Genomic DNA, 21,357 nt, shown 5'->3' with positions numbered 1-21,357 from the left:
GGCCTCCAGACAGGAGATGAGGTATTGACATCTAGTAGTCCGGAGTCTGGGAGCTCGGCACAGATAACGACCCAGGAGACGCGCAGACAGGTGGGGGTGACGGCGGAGGCAAGATGAGGGGATTTGAGGGGGGGGGTCGATGTGCCTCAGGTCTTGAGCGCCACGGACCAGTGAGTTCTTTAGCTCTGTCTGGATCAGAAGGAATTATGGGTATTTCTATTGTCTGGTGCTTGGAATATGTTTGAGAAAATGTCTGGAAACAGTGAACACATCCTGGTTAATCATAATGACATGACACACACACACACACACACACACACACACACGTACAAGTAGAGGTACAGAAGCCTACAGTATGTTCAGGTTCTATATTGTGTTATATACACCGAAACATATTAAAGTCCTCTCATTCCAACACTGTGTCAAATCCACTCACACACACACACACACAAACACACACACAAACACACAAACACACACACACACAAACACGCTTTCCTCCTCAACTGCTCCCTGCCAGGCACAATCTTCCCTGATGGATGGGGCAATGGCTTGACTTAATTAGCCATGAAAGGCGCACTAGCCTGCGGAAGGAAGGAAACAATGAGAGATTGAGGCCAGCCAGCAGTGGACAGCTGCTGTAAACGGCCGCTGTTGACAGGCCGCTCCTGAAACGAATGACAGAGCACAGACGGTTCAGGGCCCGCCACCCCAACACGTTCTGCTCGGCTCTGACCGCCGGCTCTCACAGCCCATGCAGACCGGTAGACGTTAACATCGAGGAGATGGTCGCGTGGAATGAAATCGGCCAATGTGTGCTGTGCACGAGACTAGAAACTGGTTTGGCGGCCTGCGTTGCTTTGATGCTACACAAATTGTCTGGTTTTGTCTCAGGTTGGAAAGATGAGCATGGCTGTGTGTAGCACTATTCCTAGTGTGCAAAATGGAGGACATTGCCAGACTAAAATTGGCCTGTATGGATAGGTAAAATGTTGACATTTCTCAAGTGAGCTTGTGATGAATGTGAAAGCTAGGCCAAGCTTTGGCAGTGGGACTACAGGCACAATAATCTGTTTTATGGCAGATTATGATGGAATAGGTAAACCTGGTATAACTGTCCTCTAATTCTTATTGGATTAATGGGAGAATGTATACAATTCAGCTGGGTTGGCAATGGAGCCTGAAGTCATAGCAATTTATGACAAATGAATGTTCTACAACAAAGAGAGACTTTCCAACTGTATTGTTTTGAACCAGGTAAAGCACACAGAACAAGCGATTTAGATTTATTCAATTTCAATGTTTTCTGCATTCAGACATTTTTCTCGGCTCTTCTCTTTTATGTAAGAAAACCTCTCTGTTCTCAGGATGGGTTCTATGTTATGTGAGAATTAATGATACATGAATACAGTACATGTGTCCAACATCACACCAGAATCCACAGAAAACAAGCATAATGATTCCTGGACGGCACGGTTTCTTTTTGACCTGCTAGCATTACAGGTCTATGGCTTCTGTGCTTTGCCTTGAACTGATGCAAAGCTTGAGGCCTTGTCCTGTTAGCGAGGTATCCATTTTGAGCTAGTCTGAAAGCGGTAATTACAGACCAAAGCCCGCTCAGCCATAGTGTGTGACACTTAGAGAGGCTGATAATACGTGCTAGCACTACATTATTTTCCCCCCGTTTTACCATGAGCAGCAAGGATTCCCTGGCTTTTATCTCGGCGGAGGACGTCACTAATTTAAGCTCGATGAACATTTCTGAGTCACCAAGCCCTGTCATTACCCCAGAAGGGGGACAGCCCCCCAGTAGAGCGGGTGAAACCACTTGGCAGAAACAAAAGCGATGACTTCACATGTCACGCTGAGCTCTGAAGAGGCTATGGCGGGGCATTACTGTTGGAAAGACAAACAATGGTTTTCTTTGCTGGCTTTATATTAAGCGCTACCCTTCCAGACCTTAGGCCTCAATGTACTAATGTCTTCATATCCCATGACTTAAAGTGCAGTCCTTTTAATCCATATGTAGGTAATGGTGTAGTATCACAGCCTCTAGTTAAAATAGATGAGAACGTCAATGATGATCTCGAAAGCACAAAAATACCTATCCCTTTAAGTGGTTCACAAAAATACCTATCCCTTTAAGTGGTTCACAAAAATACCTATCCCTTTAAGTGGTTCACAAAAATACCTATCCCTTTAAGTGGTCCACTGCTCAGCAAGCTGCCATCCTATTTCCACACGCCTGAAATGGGATTGGCATCCGATAGCTGTGCTATCGCATAGTGACCCAAGGGCAGTTCAGCATGCTGCTGCACACCGGATGCTTGACTTGTCTTGTACATTCGGACTAAATGAAGAGATGAATGAGTGACCCCCCCCCCCCCCCCCCCCTGGTCTTCTCCATGTTGTGATTCTAGACCTGTCGGAGAAGAAGAGCGACCTGCGAGTGTGCGATGACTCCAGCTGTCGCTTCGGGGGCATCTGCAGGGACGACGGAGCCCAGCTGAAGTGTGTGTGCCAGTTTCAGGTATGTGATTCGGGGACTGATGTGGCTTGTAGGTACAGTACAGTATACTGTTTTTCTGTATGTGTTTGAGAGTGTGTTGAGAGAGAGGGAGAGAAGATGCTTTAGTGTGGACCAGTTACATACAGCAGGGGCGGATTGGGACGATAAATCAAGTTTCAAAACCATGGCAGCCCAACATTAGGTATTATTATTATTATTAATATTGTTGTTGTTGTTGTTGTTATTGTTATTGCTGATGTATAGGCCCTACATATTATGGTATCAAGTTATTGTTCTGCTGCTATTGTTGTTGTAGTAAGATGATGAGGGCATGCATGTATAGTACGTTCTACTCGTAATCAGACACCCACAGTGGTTTACTTTCTCTACTTGCAATCTAACTATACAATATACATATACTATATACTTATACTATACAACAATATAACTGCCACGGCGGGCACGAAAAAACTGATTGAGCTGAATGATCCAACAACACAAAACTATTATCCTGCCAAATCTACAAAGAAACACAGTGTGTCCTACCTGCTCTCGATCTGTTAGCATGCGCATTTCACGCATGTCGTAAAGGTGGGAATAAATGTTCATGGGAGCATATCTAGTGTGCGGATTCTATTTTTCCTATCTACCTGTACTTCTGTCCATCACCTAGGGCTCATCACTTTTGGATGTGCGGCTTTTTAAACCTTTTTGCATCTCCTCCTCATGGTCCTCACCAACGCTAGCAGCAACAGCATTTGGGTTTGGAGTCGCTGCAGGGCTGAATAAATCAGTGAGCTTCACGCCTTTAGCGGCATTCTTTTCTACAGGATTCATTTTTAACTTGCAGCTTTTCTGCCCCTCCTTTACGCATTTTCTGGTCCATTTTGTGTGTCTCTGTGCCGAGACTGTAGCCTGGGTCCAGATGTTCAAATCCGCTGAGTTGTCAACGGACAATTCTGTCTGATCTCAGGCTACTGAGACTGGGAAGGTTGAGGCGTTCTCACTCTCAGGGCACAAACTGTTGTGAATGGTTTCCTAGGCTACCGATGGCTTTTTAAAATAATCATAATATAGGCTGCGTTGGGCTGCCTTGAGAGGCTGGAACACTTACTAATGTGGGCCGGTAAAATAAAAAATATAAAAATTAATAATAATAATATCCTACTGGCCTATACATAATGTAGGTGTGTGTGTGTGTGTGGGGGGGGGGGGCGTAATCATGATAGCTTGATATTGAGTCCAATTAAAACACGTCTCATAAGGAATCTGATTAGAACAGAGAACAACACATTTCCTATCAACAGCCAGCTCCATAATGATGTCCTGCCAAATAAGGCTCATCTGTAGCAGGCTATACGTGTTCTGTATTGAGAGTGAGTCACTTCTCTCTGGAGCATTTCCCCTAGTTGGCAGGGCGACAAAGATCGCACAATTTATACATATTTTAGCTTCCAATTGAAAAAATCATTAATGTGCTTGATAGCCATTCAAGGGAAAGTTATGTTTGGCATAGTCTGTGTTGTTTTTTCACCTGTCTGAGGTGGTGAATGAGAAGGCCACCATATTGCTTCTAATGGGACTATAATTGCAACAGAAGGAGGCCAGGTGTGTATGTAATGAGTCCAGAATACCTCCGAGAGACCGAGTTCTAATGTAATGGGAAGATACTCTGGCAGAACTGAACGGTATCTCTTCATTTTACCCATGCTTGTTCAGCTGCCATAAATTGCCATAGTTCACAAAGACGTTCGGGAGTTATGACCATCCCCGGTGTTCCTCACAGCCAGTGCTTGATGAATGGTCTGGAATGCCATACAGTGTGGTAAACAGTCTTGTCGCAACGTGTGCTCTCACGAACCATATTGTAGAATGCCACAGTCATCAATGATTTGGAAACTTTTCTCCAGAAAACTATAAATAAACGTAATGTTAAACCTACATATGTAAAATATAAGCTATGTAAGTAGGTAAACTGTACTGGAGGAAGGCAAGGAATACATCAGACAATGGAACGAAGACGGGTTTGAGACCAAACCCTTATCGTGCTTCAGCATACGAGCTGTGGATGACTTGCCAATGCTTGTCATTTTCCAAAAGTCATTGGCTTTGTTCTACTGTTCAATTGTTGTGGCTACAACATAAATTTTATACTTGATCCTGGTCCCAACTTCAATATTCCAACACAATAAGACTATGAACTGAAACTCCGAAACAAGATGGCACAGACCAGTCCAGACGCCATCGCGTTAGCTCCACTAAGATTTTTCTTTTTAACCTCTTACATTGCTTATTGTGTGCACAATCTAGGAGTTAACGGAAACATATTTCACCGCTCTTTGTATTTTTATGATGTAGCATGTGACCAATCAACTTGACTTGAACTCGGTCATTACCAACATAGCCAGTCTCACTTTGTTTTTTCTGTGTGTCTCGTTTCAGTGTCCCAAAAACTATATCCCTGTGTGTGGCTCCAACGGAGACACCTACCAGAACGAGTGTTACAGGAGACAGGCCGCCTGTAAACAGCAGAGGCTCATCTCACGAGTGTCTGATGGACCTTGCTCTGCTGGTGAGTGTTACCAGCACCAGGACCGTACCAGTCATCAGCGCATTACCAGAACAGCGCATTACCAGAACAGTTTATTACCAGAACAGTTTATTACCAGAACAGCGCATTACCAGAACAGCGCATTACCAGAACAGTTTATTACCAGAACAGCGCATTACCAGAACAGCGCATTACCAGAACAGCGCATTACCAGAACAGCGCATTACCAGAGCAGCGCATTACCAGAACAGCGCATTACCAGAACAGTTTATTACCAGAACAGTTTATTACCAGAACAGCGCATTACCAGAACAGCGCATTACCAGAACAGCGCATTACCAGAACAGTTTATTACCAGAACAGTTTATTACCAGAACAGTTTATTACCAGAACAGTTTATTACCAGAACAGCGCATTACCAGAACAGCGCATTACCAGAACAGTTTATTACCAGAACAGTTTATTACCAGAACAGTTTATTACCAGAACAGTTTATTACCAGAACAGCGCATTACCAGAACAGTTTATTACCAGAACAGTTTATTACCAGAACAGTTTATTACCAGAACAGTTTATTACCAGAGCAGCGCATTACCAGAACAGCGCATTACCAGAACAGTTTATTACCAGAACAGCGCATTACCAGAACAGTTTATTACCAGAACAGCGCATTACCAGAACAGCGCATTACCAGAACAGCGCATTACCAGAACAGCGCATTACCAGAGCAGCGCATTACCAGAAAAGCTCATTACCAGAACAGCGCATTACCAGAACAGCGCATTACCAGAACAGTTTATTACCAGAACAGCGCATTACCAGAACAGCGCATTACCAGAACAGTGCATTACCAGAACAGCGCATTACCAGAACAGCGCATTACCAGAACAGCGCATTACCAGAACAGCGCATTACCAGAACAGCGCATTACCAGAACAGCGCCAGTTACCTCCCAGTATTGCATTACCAGTGTGTACATCATCAGTACATTACCACCAGACCACCAGAACATGACCTATACTAGATTTATATCTAAATAACCATATTTGCCAACCCCCGCGGTTTTCCTGGGAGACTCCTTGCTCTCTCCCTGTTTCCTCACAGTTCTTTTCAAAACATCTTTTTCCTTTTTGTTATCACAACCTGTCTGTGGCACCGCACAGCATGTATAAGGAATGTGTGTTTCCATGGCTACATGTGAAAGCTGCTCGTCCTCCTCAGTGGTGGAGAGTTCGAAGAGGAAGAACTTGTGGAAATGTCAGAAGTCCTTACGGAAATGTTTGTTTCTTACGGAAAGTTTTAAAGGAAAGCATGATGCGTCTTTGTAAAATCTGCTGTGCCTAATATCTGTGGCGCATGATGGTCGCACTAACATTCACCACCACTGAGAGGCTCGGAAGCCTAAGAAGGCGATGACAGGACACCAGGGCCAGCAAGCCATCAGAGGTCTGCTTGGTAAAGGGAGACCTGATGGAGCAGTATATGACAAGACGAAGATGGCTATGTTAGTGGCCAAACAGAGCATCCATATTCACCTTCAATTATGAAATAAATAGGATGTTTCCTGACTCTGTGTCAAGCAGGATTCATGTGGGAGACTCAAATAGTGGAAGGTAAGCCTAGCGTTATACACCCCCCCCCCCCCCAACCCCCCACCCAGGTGGCCTCAAGGGATGCTGCCTCTGCCGAATTGTCTCTCTTGCTGGCGCGTAATTGGTCAAATTGATCAGAAAAGCCTTGTTCATCAGGTCTAGATCAATTTCTAATCAGGAGACTAAGAATGAGAACTAGCCTGGGCTGTACCTCTGTCAGCCTATCAATTTTGACCAGCCGGCACGGGTCATGTAGCACACCACCAGTGCTGATTATCACGATGTAATCTTGACGTCTGTAGCCAGAGTGTACTGTTTTTTTCTGTATTGATTTTGATGAAACTCACTGAAATAATGGTCTGTAACTATATGGTTTACCTGGCCAAGGTTAGACTCCAACTCCAACTCTGAAACAAAAGCTTGCACTAAAAGGTGGTCCCTCTCCCCCTAGTGTACTCACCCTTGCACTAAGATGATGTTCTGGTCAATAGTCCTACCTTTACTGAAGATCCCTTCACATACAGTATGACCCCTCTCCCTCAACCCCATCCTCGGCCCACCCAGAGGCTATTCTGTCATAACACACAGCCAAAAGCACCAGGAACCTTGTAGCATCACCATGGCAGCACAGTGAACCCAATGATTGCCTGATTTCCCAAGTGCCGCAACTCAGCGACATATACCCCCCCCCCCCCCCCCCCCCACCCACTCAACTCAGCGACATGTACCAAGCGTACAACTCAGCGACATGTACCAAGCGTACAACTCAGCGACATGTACCAAGAGTACAGCGCTGCGATATGCCCTATCCCCCCCCCCCCCTCCACTCGAGCCGTGCAATTTCCTCTCGCCTAAATTTATGCTTCCTGTAATTGAAGTGTTTGGCGGTTATGAGCAGGGGTGGTGCCGTGAGTCGTTAGGTCCAGCTGCATTCATTTCCCTCAGTGGGAGGCAGGGATTTGTTTTGGGATCTACAGTCGCAGCGTTCCCCTCTAGATTTCCAATGGGGATCTTAAAGGAACAACCTGAGGAGCAATTAAGTGTTTTAATTGAAACCAATTATAATGAAAGATGTCTGAGTAACAGGGAAACCCTACGGTGGAAGAGGGATTGAACAGGCGTCTGCTTCACGTAATGACAGAGGATGCTACCTTGGCTGATTTGACTATTGCTCTCAACTGACATTATTACCAGCTCAGTTGCCTTGCGGTTAGAGTGTCTGCCCTGAGACTGGGAGGTCGTGAGTTCAATCCCTGGCCAAGTCATACCAAAGACTATAAAAATGGTACCCGATGCCTCCCTGCTTGGCACTCAGCATCAAGAGCTGGACTGGGGGTAAGTCTCTGCGACATACTAGGTCATGTCCAGGGGGTGGACTTGTCCATCAAGCTGCCTCACGCTACAGAAACAGGAGATAGGCTCCTGCCTTATGTGTTACGGCTCGCATGCCTTCGCCTCCACAACCGCCTCCCTCTCTCCCCTCTGGGTCCGCTGCGCGCTCGGGGCGTCCTACGCGCTCTGCCGCACGGCGCATCAGCCCGGGCATAAGACGCTCTGACTCTCCGGAGTTTCCCCCCACTGCCGGGCGTTCCCCGTCTCCGGCCAGCTCCGCGGACTCGGCAGTCTCCTCCCTCTCCGGTGACGAGTCGGATCCCGACATGCCCAGCACATCGGCCCGTGCGCAAAGACAAGAACGGCGCGCTCGTCTCCGACGATGACGCGGGCGCGGCTCTACTCACCGGTTTTCAATTATCATCACCACACCTGTCCCTCGTTCTGCAATCACCTTCAACCTCTACAAAAACCTGGTCTACACTCCACTCATCGCCAGATCTTACCATAATACTCTTGTGGTAAAGTATAGCCTAACCTACAATCTCCTTACCCGTATTTTGTAGTGTTTTTCCCGTTCCCCGTTTTTGATTACTCTCATTCACCCTGCCTCCCCTCCTCATCTCTCCAGTTCCTGCCTGACCCACGTCTGTACGATTACCCCGCTCCTGCCTGACCATCGCCTGTACGACAACCCCGCTCCTGCCTGAACATCGCCTGTACAACAACCCCGCTCCTGCCTGACCATCGCCTGTACGACAACCCCGCTCCTGCCTGACCATCGCCTGTACGACAACCCCGCTCCTGCCTGACCATCGCCTGTACGACTACCACGCTCCTGCCTGACCATCGGCTGTACGACTACCACATCCCCCTTATTAAATCGCCCCTCCGGGCTTTACCGTTCCTCGCCTCCTCCTTTCCTGTTGCGCCTGGGTCCCAAACCAAAACCCTTACAGTAAGATCTGGCCAGTTTTGACCCAGCCAACATGGAGGAGAGAACTGCACCTTCCGGACCACTCCAAGCCCAGGGTAGGCTCCTGGCAGAACACTCCCGCATGCTCTCGCAGGCTTCCGACGTGGTCACAACCATGCGCCAGGAGCTCCGGCAGGTCTCCACTCTCCAACAGACCCAAGCTGAGCAACTGCAGCTGGTCTCCGCCCAACAGCAAGCCCAGGGCGAGCAACTGACGGGATTCGCTACTCTGGTCAGCACCCTGTCCGACCAGGTCACCGCGCTCCTTGACCGCCTGGCTCCGTTCCTGGACCCCGCTCCTCCCCCGCAAGACCCTGCACCACCCGCGGTCCCCGCTCCTGCCGCTTCACCAAACCGGGAGCCTCATCTCGCCTCCCCGGCCCTCTACGACGGGACATTCACCCTCTGCCGGGAATTCATCATGCAGTGTGAGTACGTGTTTGATCTCCAGCCTAGCATGTACTCCACTGCGTCGGCTCGGATCGCCTACATCGCCAACCTAACCACGGGACGGGCTCGCCGTTGGGTCATGGCGGGTCGCGAGGGCGCAGCTGCCTACATGCAGGACTACACTGCCTTCGTGGCTGAATTCAGGACCGTGTTTGACCACGACGTCCATGGACAGGACGCGGACGCTGCTCTCTCCGCCCTTACCCAGGGTTCCAGTTCCGTAGCGGACTACGCCACGGAGTTCCGCATCCTCGCTGCCCGTTGCCCCTGGAACGAGTCTGCCCTGTACAGCGCTTTCCGACGGGGCCTAGGGGAGGCCATGAAGGACAGTCTGGCTGGAAGTGACAGACCCGCGACCCTGAACCAACTCGTCTCCCTCTCCATAGCCATTGACGAGCGCCACCGGGAACGCAGGCGCGAGCGGGCGCACCAACACCACAGCGCACCCAGACCATCTCCGCCCCCCTCTCCCGGTCTCTCTCGGCCTGTCCCGGCCTTCCTCGCCCCCCCAAACACCGCTGGGGAGGAACCCATGCAACTGGGCCGGGCCCGACTGACCCTTGCGGAGCGCGAGCACCGGAGACAGAACGTGCTGTGCATGTACTGCGCCAGCCCAGCGCACGCCGTCGGCTCCTGCCCCTCTGCACCTCTCAGGGCAGCAAAAGAGTAGGCTCACTCGCTAGGGGATACCGAGTGAGCCGGCTCATCCATCCCCAATCCCGGACCCGTGCCGCCAGGTTCACTGTTACCCTCGCCTGGCAGGGGCACACGCTCTCCGTCCCTGCTCTCATCGACTCCGGTGCTGACGAGAGCTTCGTGGACGTCCAGTTCGCCCACAAAGCGGCGCTCCCTATCTCCCCTCTGGAGAGGCCCCTCTCGGCCTTCGCTCTGGATGGCCATCCCATGGGTCCCATTACTCACCGGACCCTGCCCCTCACCCTCACAGCCTCGGGAGACCACGTGGAGAACATCCGCCCCTTCGTCATCCACTCTCCCGACGCTCCATTTATCCTGGGAAGGCCCTGGCTGGAACTCCATACCCCTCATGTCTGCTGGAGCTCGGGGCACATCCTCAGCTGGAGCCCCGCCTGCCACGCCCGCTGCCTCCGAGCTGCTCAGACCTCCACTCGGGTTGACCGACCCCGTCCCGCTCCTCCGGTCCTCTCCACGGTCCCTTCGATGTACCACGACCTTGGGGAGGCCTTCAGTAAGGAGCGCGCCCGCAACGCCAAGGCCGACGCGCTGTCCCGCCTCCACGCACCCGAGGCGCCCCCCGCGGAGCCTGAGTCCATCCTGCCGGTCTCGCGTGTCATAGGGGTGGTCACAATGAACATCGAGGCAGTGGTGAGGCAGGCCCAACGCGCCCAACCCAGTCCGGCCAACGTTCCTCCTCGCAGGCTCTTCGTGCCTGACTCGGTCCGGTCCCGGGTGCTCCAGTGGGGCCATGCCAGCCGGTTTGCGTGCCATCCCGGGGTTCACCGCACCTTCTCCTTCCTGAGCCGACGGTTCTGGTGGCCCTCCATGAGGTCCGACGTCCGGGAGTTTGTGGTCGCCTGTCCCGTCTGCTCCCGCAGCAAGGCGTCCCACCAGCCCCCGGCTGGCCTCCTGCGTCCTCTCCCGGTCCCCAGCCGTCCCTGGTCCCACATCGCCCTGGACTTCGTCACCGGTCTTCCCCCCTCCAGGGGCAACACGGTCATCCTCACCGTGGTGGACCGGTTCTCCAAGGCGGTCCATCTGGTGGCGCTCCCCAAGCTCCCATCCTCTGCGGAGACAGCTGAGCTCCTCGTTCAGCATGTCTACCGGCTCCACGGTCTCCCCGGAGACATTGTCTCGGACCGTGGGCCTCAATTCACCTCCCAAGTCTGGAGGGCCTTCTGCAAGGAGATAGGCGCCACCATCAGCCTCTCCTCTGGCTACCACCCGCAGACCAACGGCCAGGCCGAACGGGCCAACCAGAGCCTGGAGTCCGCTCTCCGCTGTGTGTCGGCTCTCCACCCCACCTCATGGAGCAAGGACCTGCCCTGGGTCGAATACTCCCTCAATGCCCTGACCAGCGCTGCCACTGGCAGGTCTCCGTTTGAGTCATCCCTCGGGTACCAGCCCCCGCTGTTCTCTCTCCAGGAGTCGGAGGCCTCCGTCCCCTCCGTCCAGGCCCACCTCAGCCGCTGTCGCCGTGTCTGGAGGGAGGTCCGCAGGGCCCTGCTCCGCTCCAACGAGCGCTCCTGCCGCGGTGCCAACCGCCGCCGCACTCCTGCTCCGGCGTATCGGCCCGGTCAACGTGTCTACCTCTCCACTGCTGATCTTCCGCTCCAGGTCCCCTCCAAGAAGCTGGCTCCGCGCTTCGTTGGGCCCTTCGAGATCGACCGTGTCCTGAACCCGGCTGCGGTACGACTTAAGCTCCCTGCTTCCATGCGGGTTCACCCTGTATTCCATGTGTCCAAGATCAAACCTGTCTCCTCGAGTCCTCTCATGCCTTCTGCCCCAGCTCCTCCGCCTCCCCAGATGGTCGACGGGCATCCCCAGTGGACGGTTCGGCGGCTGCTGAAGGTGCGCCGCCGGGGTCGGGGGTTCCAATACCTGGCGGATTGGGAGGGGTACGGCCCCGAGGAGTGCAGCTGGATCTCCAGGCAGCTCATTATGGACCCGTCTCTCCTCCGGGACTTCTACCGGGCCCATCCTGACGCCCCCGGTCGGTCGCCAGGTGGCTCCCCTCGGGGGGGGGGTCCTGTTACGGCTCGCATGCCTTCGCCTCCACAACCGCCTCCCTCTCTCCCCTCTGGGTCCGCTGCGCGCTCGGGGCGTCCTACGCGCTCTGCCGCACGGCGCATCAGCCCGGGCATAAGACGCTCTGACTCTCCGGAGTTTCCCCCCACTGCCGGGCGTTCCCCGTCTCCGGCCAGCTCCGCGGACTCGGCAGTCTCCTCCCTCTCCGGTGACGAGTCGGATCCCGACATGCCCAGCACATCGGCCCGTGCGCAAAGACAAGAACGGCGCGCTCGTCTCCGACGATGACGCGGGCGCGGCTCTACTCACCGGTTTTCAATTATCATCACCACACCTGTCCCTCGTTCTGCAATCACCTTCAACCTCTACAAAAACCTGGTCTACACTCCACTCATCGCCAGATCTTACCATAATACTCTTGTGGTAAAGTATAGCCTAACCTACAATCTCCTTACCCGTATTTTGTAGTGTTTTTCCCGTTCCCCGTTTTTGATTACTCTCATTCACCCTGCCTCCCCTCCTCATCTCTCCAGTTCCTGCCTGACCCACGTCTGTACGATTACCCCGCTCCTGCCTGACCATCGCCTGTACGACAACCCCGCTCCTGCCTGAACATCGCCTGTACAACAACCCCGCTCCTGCCTGACCATCGCCTGTACGACAACCCCGCTCCTGCCTGACCATCGCCTGTACGACAACCCCGCTCCTGCCTGACCATCGCCTGTACGACTACCACGCTCCTGCCTGACCATCGGCTGTACGACTACCACATCCCCCTTATTAAATCGCCCCTCCGGGCTTTACCGTTCCTCGCCTCCTCCTTTCCTGTTGCGCCTGGGTCCCAAACCAAAACCCTTACATTATGGGCCACTAGGCTTGAGAAACATTGGTTCTCAAAGGCTTGCTTACTATACTTTACTCTCAATTGACATTATCAAACTCGGTGACAGTGGTGCCATTTTCTGCAATACAGGTTTGATTGATCTGTGGTTGCTTTTAGCAAATTTGGTCCTTTTGTGTAGAGCTCTCAGACCATGACATTGGTAAGGAGTGCTATACCACTAAGGTGAAATGTAATTGAACAATGCAGCCGGTATGCATTTCTTAATTCATCAATTCTTTGCCAGAGTCTTTGAAGATAGTGTCCATTTCTTAATTCAAAAACACTATGCCAAGTTCTGTGTTCTCAGGGTCCATTTCTTAATGCAACATTGCCTTGCCAAGAACTGTAGACGAGCTGTCCTATTTCAGTAGCCTGGCGTGGCCAACCCGATCACGTGAGCTCACACTCTGCTTTCCACAGTTTAGTCTGGACTTCTCCCCATCCACATCGATTAATCGGGCCAGTCAGGACTGTGGGACTGTGCTCTGACTGCTGTTCTGCTCCCCAGTGGGGACGCATCCCTGATTGGTTCTTATAGTTGATGTGTGAAAATGAAATACATGCAGCTGGCAAAACAGTCTCCCGAAGCAACAAGTAGTAACGTTAACGCCAGTAGAATAAACACAGACATAAGTGCAGTTATTGCAGAAATAGACTCAATAAGTAAGGGATAATGTATGACCAGCCAGGTATTATTGAAAAAGAAGAGCCCAACAGTGCATTCAGTTTTACATGTATAACACACTGAAGTTCTCTTTTTCGATAATGACCGGCTGGCCATACGTTATCCCACTTATTACACAGCTACTTATCAACGACTTTAAAGCTCAATGAGAACTTTTTTTATGGTTCAATATTCACTTTTACTTGCTATTAGTTTATAAATTGGCCTTACCAAGACCCCAAAAATCATTTTCCTGACCTGAGACTGCATGAGACCCCTGTGAATTTATTATTTTAGTATTTCGGTGTACTGGCTAGTACACTGGCAGGAAATCTTGTGGTGGAAACGGAAGTGACATGTTTTGCGTGTCACAATATCAGGAAGACAACAAACACTTCGCCCAGCGAAACGGATCCTTCCAGAAAGTAGCTACAATCTTCCAATCCAGTCTGCGCCACGCGTGTTTGCTATCTCTTTTTCCCATCATTACAGCGAGTGAGTGGGGGATTGTGGGAAGTGTGGTTCTTAATACGCAGTGCCGATTTTATCACGACCAGAGGGGCTGCCAAAGTGCAGATTTATCTCATGTAGCTTTAACACTAATAGTCTACACTTTTTATTTCATCAACAAAATGGTTTCATGTGCTAGGGCAATGGGAGTTTTCAGAGCTTGAAGGAGAGCTAGGAAGAAATGATCGAGAAATAATTCACTGGTAGGACATGCGATTGTCCAATCAGAATCAAGTATTTCAGAGAGCTCCGAAAAAAAGAGTATACACTAGCGGAGTTTCTCAGCAGTTAAAAGATGTTTTTACCATTCTTCCAATGGATTTGTAAAAAGCTTTGTAACGCTGGCTGAAGGAGTTTGTCAAGGCAAGTAGGCTACTCCCGCCCATTGAAATCATTCGGCAGCTAGAAGTGCAGACTGTATCGCATAAGGGATTACTTTGCGAGGAAGTCTGGCTTCCAGGCTACTATCTAGGTAGGCCTACTATGGGACCCGCGTAGTAGCCTACTGTTCTGCATCTAAAAGAAAGCACCTAACACCTAGTCTCAACGCCAGACCCAGGAGAGTTCTTTCGCTGATAGTTAGCTACGCTAACTACGTTACTGCATGCTGCAGATCTCTCTGTGGGTCTCTCTGGGACACTTCATGCAAAAATCTGCTGCTCAAATCCTGGCAATTCATTGGTTTCGCAGGAATCCCTGCGACAGCAATCATTAACGCCTTTCGTGATCAAGCGCTCCCACCCATAGATATGCCCCGCCCATCTAACCTGGGCTAGCGTCTCTCTTTCAATTTTGAACCGTCGATACACCCCCAGAATACCAGCTTGGGCGGCGAAGTGGCACAGACTATGTATGCGGAGCGCAGCGATTCAACGTAATATTTGAGTCTGGAGAGAGACTACCTAACACCCTCACCTTCAGGAGAACTTAACCATTTATAATTAACGTTCACGTTTTTCTTTTCTTCACAGATACTGGCTCTGGCTCTGGAGATGGAGGTATGTGATATTCTTATTTGATTGATTATTTAAGGCCACAACCCATAACTTCCATCCCCAGCAAAGCGCTACACCTGTACCTTTGTTAATAAGTGAATTGCAATAGTTATTTAATTGATTTGGTTGATGGATGATTGATTGGTGATGTTATCTCTTATGATCGATGACCGTTCTGCACAGTGGTACTTACATGTATGGCTTTTGCACTGAGTTTAAACAGTCTGTTAAAACGTTTGAGACGTGTCAAAGAAGGTACATTAGCTTCAGAACACTTTGATGATTCTTCACACCATAGAAATGGCTCAGGGGTAAGGAGCCCGGGAGGTGACATGGAGGTTGTTTTTGTTTTTTAAGCGTGCGTGCGTTTGTTTTTTGAGCGTCAATTGCTTTTCTACAACGGTTACTACAAAAAAAAAAGTAGCCTATATATATATAAATATATATATCTATATATATATATATATGTGTGTGTATATATATATATATATATATACACGTGTATATATATATATATATATATACGTATATATATATACGTATATTCACAAAAAGCACACACAGTAGTAACATTCAATCATTTATTTACCGATCATTCTTATCATTTTAGTATTTACATAATCTTCCGTGATAGGATTCCGTTCTGAATTAAATGGTTGCCAGGGAACAGAGGCTATCTAGCCCATTTGGGTAGACCTTGTCATAATTTGGGTGGTTCACGTTTATTTCAACATTTCCAGCTATGGTGCAGTTATTAAAACAGTTCTCCAGAGCACTCCTTTTTGCTGTAAGGGGTGTGGAAGTCAGACTGATGAGTGTGTTTTTGTGATAGAATACCTACAGTAGGTAAACATGGGTATAATTAATAAAAAGGCGAGGTTGTTGCTAGTGGCTGCTATGCAAAGCATGGTAGCCTACCGCTAGATCTTATCAATAGCCTCCTCAAGGAGATTGATGGCACATTAATACTAATTGTTAAGTGGTCGCAGCCCTGGGTTACAGAGTATTTCACAATGGCTGCTAGCCAATCAGACTCAAGTATCCAAACTCTCAGTTGTGGAATAAGACAAATTCATTTTATTTGACAGACATTTATTTCAGTACACAATCTGTATGGAGGTCATTTGCCAACAGAAAGTCCAAAATTTGAGGTGAAAGAAATGTGAGGTGAAAGATTACTGCTGCTGTGTGGCACTGGGCTGGGGCCGGGCGTTTTGAGGAGGAAGAAGGATAGGATAAGATATATGGCTATAATATATAACTATAAATATACTATACAGATAAGTCAGGGAGTATACATATATCCATACATAGCCTACTGTACACATATTCATACATCCAGGCTGTCTAGATATAACTAGTAATAAACATGTATACATGTGCACACCTCTATGACACAAGGATAACAGATCCCGTACCTTGTTGCCACACACGTGGGCACGGTAGCGTATAGATAGATAGATAGAGATATATAATAGCGTATAGGCCTAAAGCGTGATTTACTAATGCGCGCGTGCCCTTTCATAAAGCGCGCGTGCGAGGTATAAAACTTTTTTTTTAAAACAACAACCTCCATGTCACCCGGACTCCGTAGTTTTCTAAGCTCTAAAGTTGTCTTTGAAATACGTCCCAGAAAATGTTGTATTGAGTAAATAAATCCTTAAAGCAGTATTTTGGCTGACTCATCAATATCAAAGCCTAGTGAACTGCACTGCTTTGTACAACGGTCTATTAGAAAGCCGGAATATCAAGTCCCCAATGGTCTATGAGAAAATGGCCGCTCCAGCCGTTCCATTTCCCCGGATGTTCTCTCCCTTGGGAGAAGTATGTTTCTTGGAGCTTCACTGCTTATTTTGGCAGCAACATGATTTTATGACCATCTGCATGTGGTGGCCACAGCGTTTGTTTTTGAATATGGCTGTTGGGGTTTTAATTGGAGGTGGTCACTCAGGACCCAATTTCTCCTCCATCTGTACTCAGGGCTGGTAGATGAAGGAGTAATCCCCTACAGGCTATTGGCTGGGCTGTTGATCTAAATGATTAAACCGCAATTGAGCTTGTTTTTTTTTTGTATCTCTGTATGTTGGCTATATTTCTTTCGTGTGGTTTTGTGATGGGGTGTCCAGTCTCTCCATAGTGGCTGTCACTGCGTGGGCGCTCTGCTTGTTTGTGTCTGTGAGTGTGTCTGTTTATATTTATGTGTGTGTATGTGTGTGTGCGTGAGCGTGTGTGTGGGTGGTTTTTGTCAGTGCGAGACATGATCAAGTGGCCGCCCCCTTTGACTCCCTTCTGAAGGGTTGTTCTGGGGGAGGGGAGCAGCAGAAGCCTGACGGGCGCAACCATCACGCCCCAAACAGCCACCGCAGCGCGTACAGTACCTGCATACAGCCTGCTGTTCTGTTTGTAGCTGGAATATGGGTATGAACACCCCCTCTCCTATAAACACCCGTTGTTTGGAGAACCGTGGGCAACCGGAGGGCGAGTGCGTGATTGAAAGTCTCTCTGATGAGCTTGTGCTCCACAAAGCAGCTTTCGCTCAACTGCTGTAGACACGTTCTCGGACAATACGGTTCATGTTCTCTCGGGGGAACGGCGGAAGTGTATTGTGATTATGCACAGGCCTGAAATGTCGAACATGTATGCTGGCAGAGGCAGAGCATGGAAGGACAGAATCCTCTGAATTGTGTTTTGTAAGCAGTGCTGGACGTGCATTGTGTATGACTTATTTTCTGCTCTGATGCATTCTCCATATTGGCAAGGCAATCATTTGGCTTAGAAATGACTGCGCTCGCTGACGGTGTCAAAGATAATATATTCCAGAGAATAGTGAATGGGCTTGTCGGAGCAGGCAGGTGGCTGTGAATGTGCATTAGTTAAACCCATTTACGTTGAAAGGTACAAAGAATAGGTTAAATCTCAGTTTAATTTCACACGGACCATGTCAATCTGATTCTGTGGTATGGTTAGCGTAGCGTAATTCTAAAAAACAACAACAACAAAAAACCCCTGTCACCCTAGACCAGCCTAGTAATGAACAAAGCCTTTATGAGATCTGGATCGATCTCCCTGTCCTGGAGGAGGGACTTTTCAACACACCGACAGATGCGGTCGTTCATTATTTAAACAGATATCTCCAGACGAATGCTATTTTGCTTGGTTGTAGTTTAGGCTGGCCCAGGTAGACCCGTGTCACAAATTGAGCAGTAGATTTTAATCTATTGATCCTCAGCTCAAGTGTCCAGACTGCACCAGGTTCAATACATCCATATAAACAACAGGCCAATTTGTCAAGCAGAGAGCCCCTCCATAGAGCCCCTCCATACAGCGTATCGCCTCCACGCTCGGCCGGCTTATTGCATTTCATCAAACATCGGGTTAATTGTAATCCTCTTTGATAGCGGTGGGCGGCATTGTGAACATTATGAAACGACACTTGATGAATCATGAATTGTCCCTGGATGAGAGCCGCCCAATCATCCGTCCTCAGATACGCCCTCATCTCTCTTATTTGATTGGAGGCTGTTATTGTCTTGCTCTGTTTGTGCTCTCCATCGCTGAAAGTGCTACTGGATGATAAGACCCACGTTCCCATAATGCCAGGTTATGTCTGTGCTTTGTTTTGGAGATTTATTGTCGACGGGCTCATCCAGCCTTGTCTAATAGAACAAGTGAGTCACTGGTGTGTTTCTAGTGGCGTGTGGATGGTGTTTTTTAGGTGGAGCAGTACGGTTCGTCTAATGAAATTGTACAATTGTGCTCAGTGGAACAACACAGCGAACTGTATACAGAGCAAAACAAATTAATCTTCATGAAACTACTGTAAATCATAGCAAAAATGTAAGTGAATGAAGCAATGAGAGGGAAACGGAGATGGAAAGATACAAGAAAGGGAGATGTTGGAATATAAAGATGATTTTTAGTATGGAGCAAATAAAGAAAGATAATGAAACAAGCAAGAGAATGGAAGAAGGTGAGATGGAGAGGGGAACATGTTTTGCGGTATGCTGGAGACACCTGCGGGTGGTGGAGAGTGGTGTGTATGGGCCACCGTACTATCAACCCAGCGTGATGGCCTGGGGCTCAGCCTCCACTCCCAGGACCCCGCCCACTCTCCATCGTGGTCATGACTCGCCCCTCACAGTCTGATAGCATTCAGGATGAATCAGAAGATTTAGGAACAAAACTCAAGACAGAAGTGAAACCTAAACGTGTGATAAGATGTCTGTGTATCAAAGCGAATCTTTCTCTCCGCCAGAATATGAAGGATCAGGCCTCGACGGAGGGAAGAAGTTCACCAAGTGCGGCACGTGCAAATACGGAGCCGAGTGTGATGAGGACTCTGAGGACGTCTGGTGAGCGCATTTAAAAACATCTGAATGCCACATATTTCACACACAATCAATCCCAGAAAGCAACTTGATTTAACCACTACCCAGAAGAAACACACCGACAGGGAACCCACTTCCAGATCAAGTCATCCATTTTGAACATCGCAATGTTAACACCATCATGCAGCCCTGTAAAGATCTATTCAGATTCAGATTCAGAAAACTTTATTGTCTGTCGTGACAGAAAATCGTCTTAGACTGGCTCAACAATCAACACAAGTTAGCACAACACAACAACATACAGTACATTCCTAAAACCAGCACAGGGAATCATAAAAAAAAGCATAAAACCAATCTTTCTGTTATAATCAATGCTGCTAGATGATAGTCACATATTACAGTACATGTTAATATAAAATGGCGTCTTCTCCTCAGGTGCATATGTAACATTGTTAATATAAAATGGCTTCTTCTCCTCAGGTGCATATGTAACATTGTTAATATAAAATGGCTTCTTCTCCTCAGGTGCATATGTAACATTGTTAATATAAAATGGCGTCTTCTCCTCAGGTGCATATGTAACATTGACTGCAGCGGCCACAACGAGAACCCAGTGTGCGCTACGGACGGGAACTCCTACAACAACCCCTGTTTGGTCCGCGAGGCCTCGTGTATGAAGCAGGAGCAGATCGACGTCAAACACCTGGGGAGGTGTCCAGGTGAGAGGGGAGGTGTGCAGGTGAGAGGGGAGGTGTCCAGGTGAGAGGGGAGGTGTCCAGGTGAGAGGGGAGGTGTGCAGGTGAGAGGGGAGGTGTCCAGGTGAGAGGGGAGGTGTGCAGGTGAGAGGGGAGGTGTCCAGGTGAGAGGGGAGGTGTCCAGGTGAGAGGGGAGGTGTCCAGGTGAGAGGGGAGGTGTGCAGGTGAGAGGGGAGGTGAGAGGGGAGGTGTCCAGGTGAGAGGGGAGGTGTCCTGGTGAGAGGGGAGGTGTCCAGGTGAGAGGGGTGGTGTCCAGGTGAGAGGGGAGGTGTCCAGGTGAGAGGGGAGGTGTCCAGGTGAGAGGGGAGGTGTCCAGGTGAGAGGGGAGGTGAGAGGGGAGGTGTCCAGGTGAGAGGGGAGGTGTCCAGGTGAGAGGGGAGGTGTCCAGGTGAGAGGGGAGGTGTCCAGGTGAGAGGGGAGGTGAGAGGGGAGGTGTCCAGGTGAGAGGGGTGGTGTCCAGGTGAGAGGGGAGGTGTCCAGGTGAGAGGGGAGGTGTCCAGGTGAGAGGGGAGGTGTCCAGGTGAGAGGGGAGGTGTCCAGGTGAGAGGGGAGGTGTCCAGGTGAGAGGGGAGGTGTCCAGGTGAGAGGGGAGGTGTCCTGGTGAGAGGGGAGGTGTCCAGGTGAGAGGGGAGGTGTGCAGGTGAGAGGGGAGGTGTGCAGGTGAGAGGGGAGGTGTCCTGGTGAGAGGGGAGGTGTCCAGGTGAGAGGGGAGGTGTCGAGGTGAGAGGGGAGGTGTCCAGGTGAGAGGGGAGGTGTCCAGGTGAGAGGGGAGGTGTCCTGGTGAGAGGGGAGGTGTCCAGGTGAGAGGGGAGGTGTCGAGAGGGGAGGTGTCCTGGTGAGAGGGGAGGTGTGCAGGTGAGAGGGGAGGTGATGAGAGGGGTGGTGTCCAGGTGAGAGGGGAGGTGTCCAGGTGAGAGGGGAGGTGTCCAGGTGAGAGGGGAGGTGTCCAGGTGAGAGGGGAGGTGTCGAGGTGAGAGGGGAGGTGTCCTGGTGAGAGGGGAGGTGTCCAGGTGAGAGGGGAGGTGTCCAGGTGAGAGGGGAGGTGTGCAGGTGAGAGGGGAGGTGTGCAGGTGAGAGGGGAGGTGTCC

General features: G+C 49.8%; 1 protein-coding gene across 1 annotated transcript in view; it reads left to right on the top strand.

Annotated features, from left to right (window-relative positions):
- The window catches only part of tmeff1a (transmembrane protein with EGF-like and two follistatin-like domains 1a), a 51,419-nt gene that overhangs the window by 19,995 nt on the left and 10,067 nt on the right, over positions 1-21,357 (top strand). Inside the window, exons 2-6 of the mRNA XM_084458140.1 lie at positions 2,421-2,530; positions 4,952-5,081; positions 15,163-15,189; positions 19,442-19,538; positions 20,085-20,233. Coding sequence (XP_084314266.1) covers positions 2,421-2,530; positions 4,952-5,081; positions 15,163-15,189; positions 19,442-19,538; positions 20,085-20,233 — 513 coding nt within the window. The remainder of the gene's footprint in view (positions 1-2,420; positions 2,531-4,951; positions 5,082-15,162; positions 15,190-19,441; positions 19,539-20,084; positions 20,234-21,357) is intronic.

The sequence above is a fragment of the Borostomias antarcticus genome, assembly GCF_949987555.1.
Source record: "Borostomias antarcticus genome assembly, chromosome: 24".
Classification (NCBI taxonomy): Eukaryota; Metazoa; Chordata; class Actinopteri; order Stomiiformes; family Stomiidae; genus Borostomias; species Borostomias antarcticus.
Note: the sequence above shows the minus strand (reverse complement) of the source record. Positions and strands in the feature narration are given on the sequence as shown.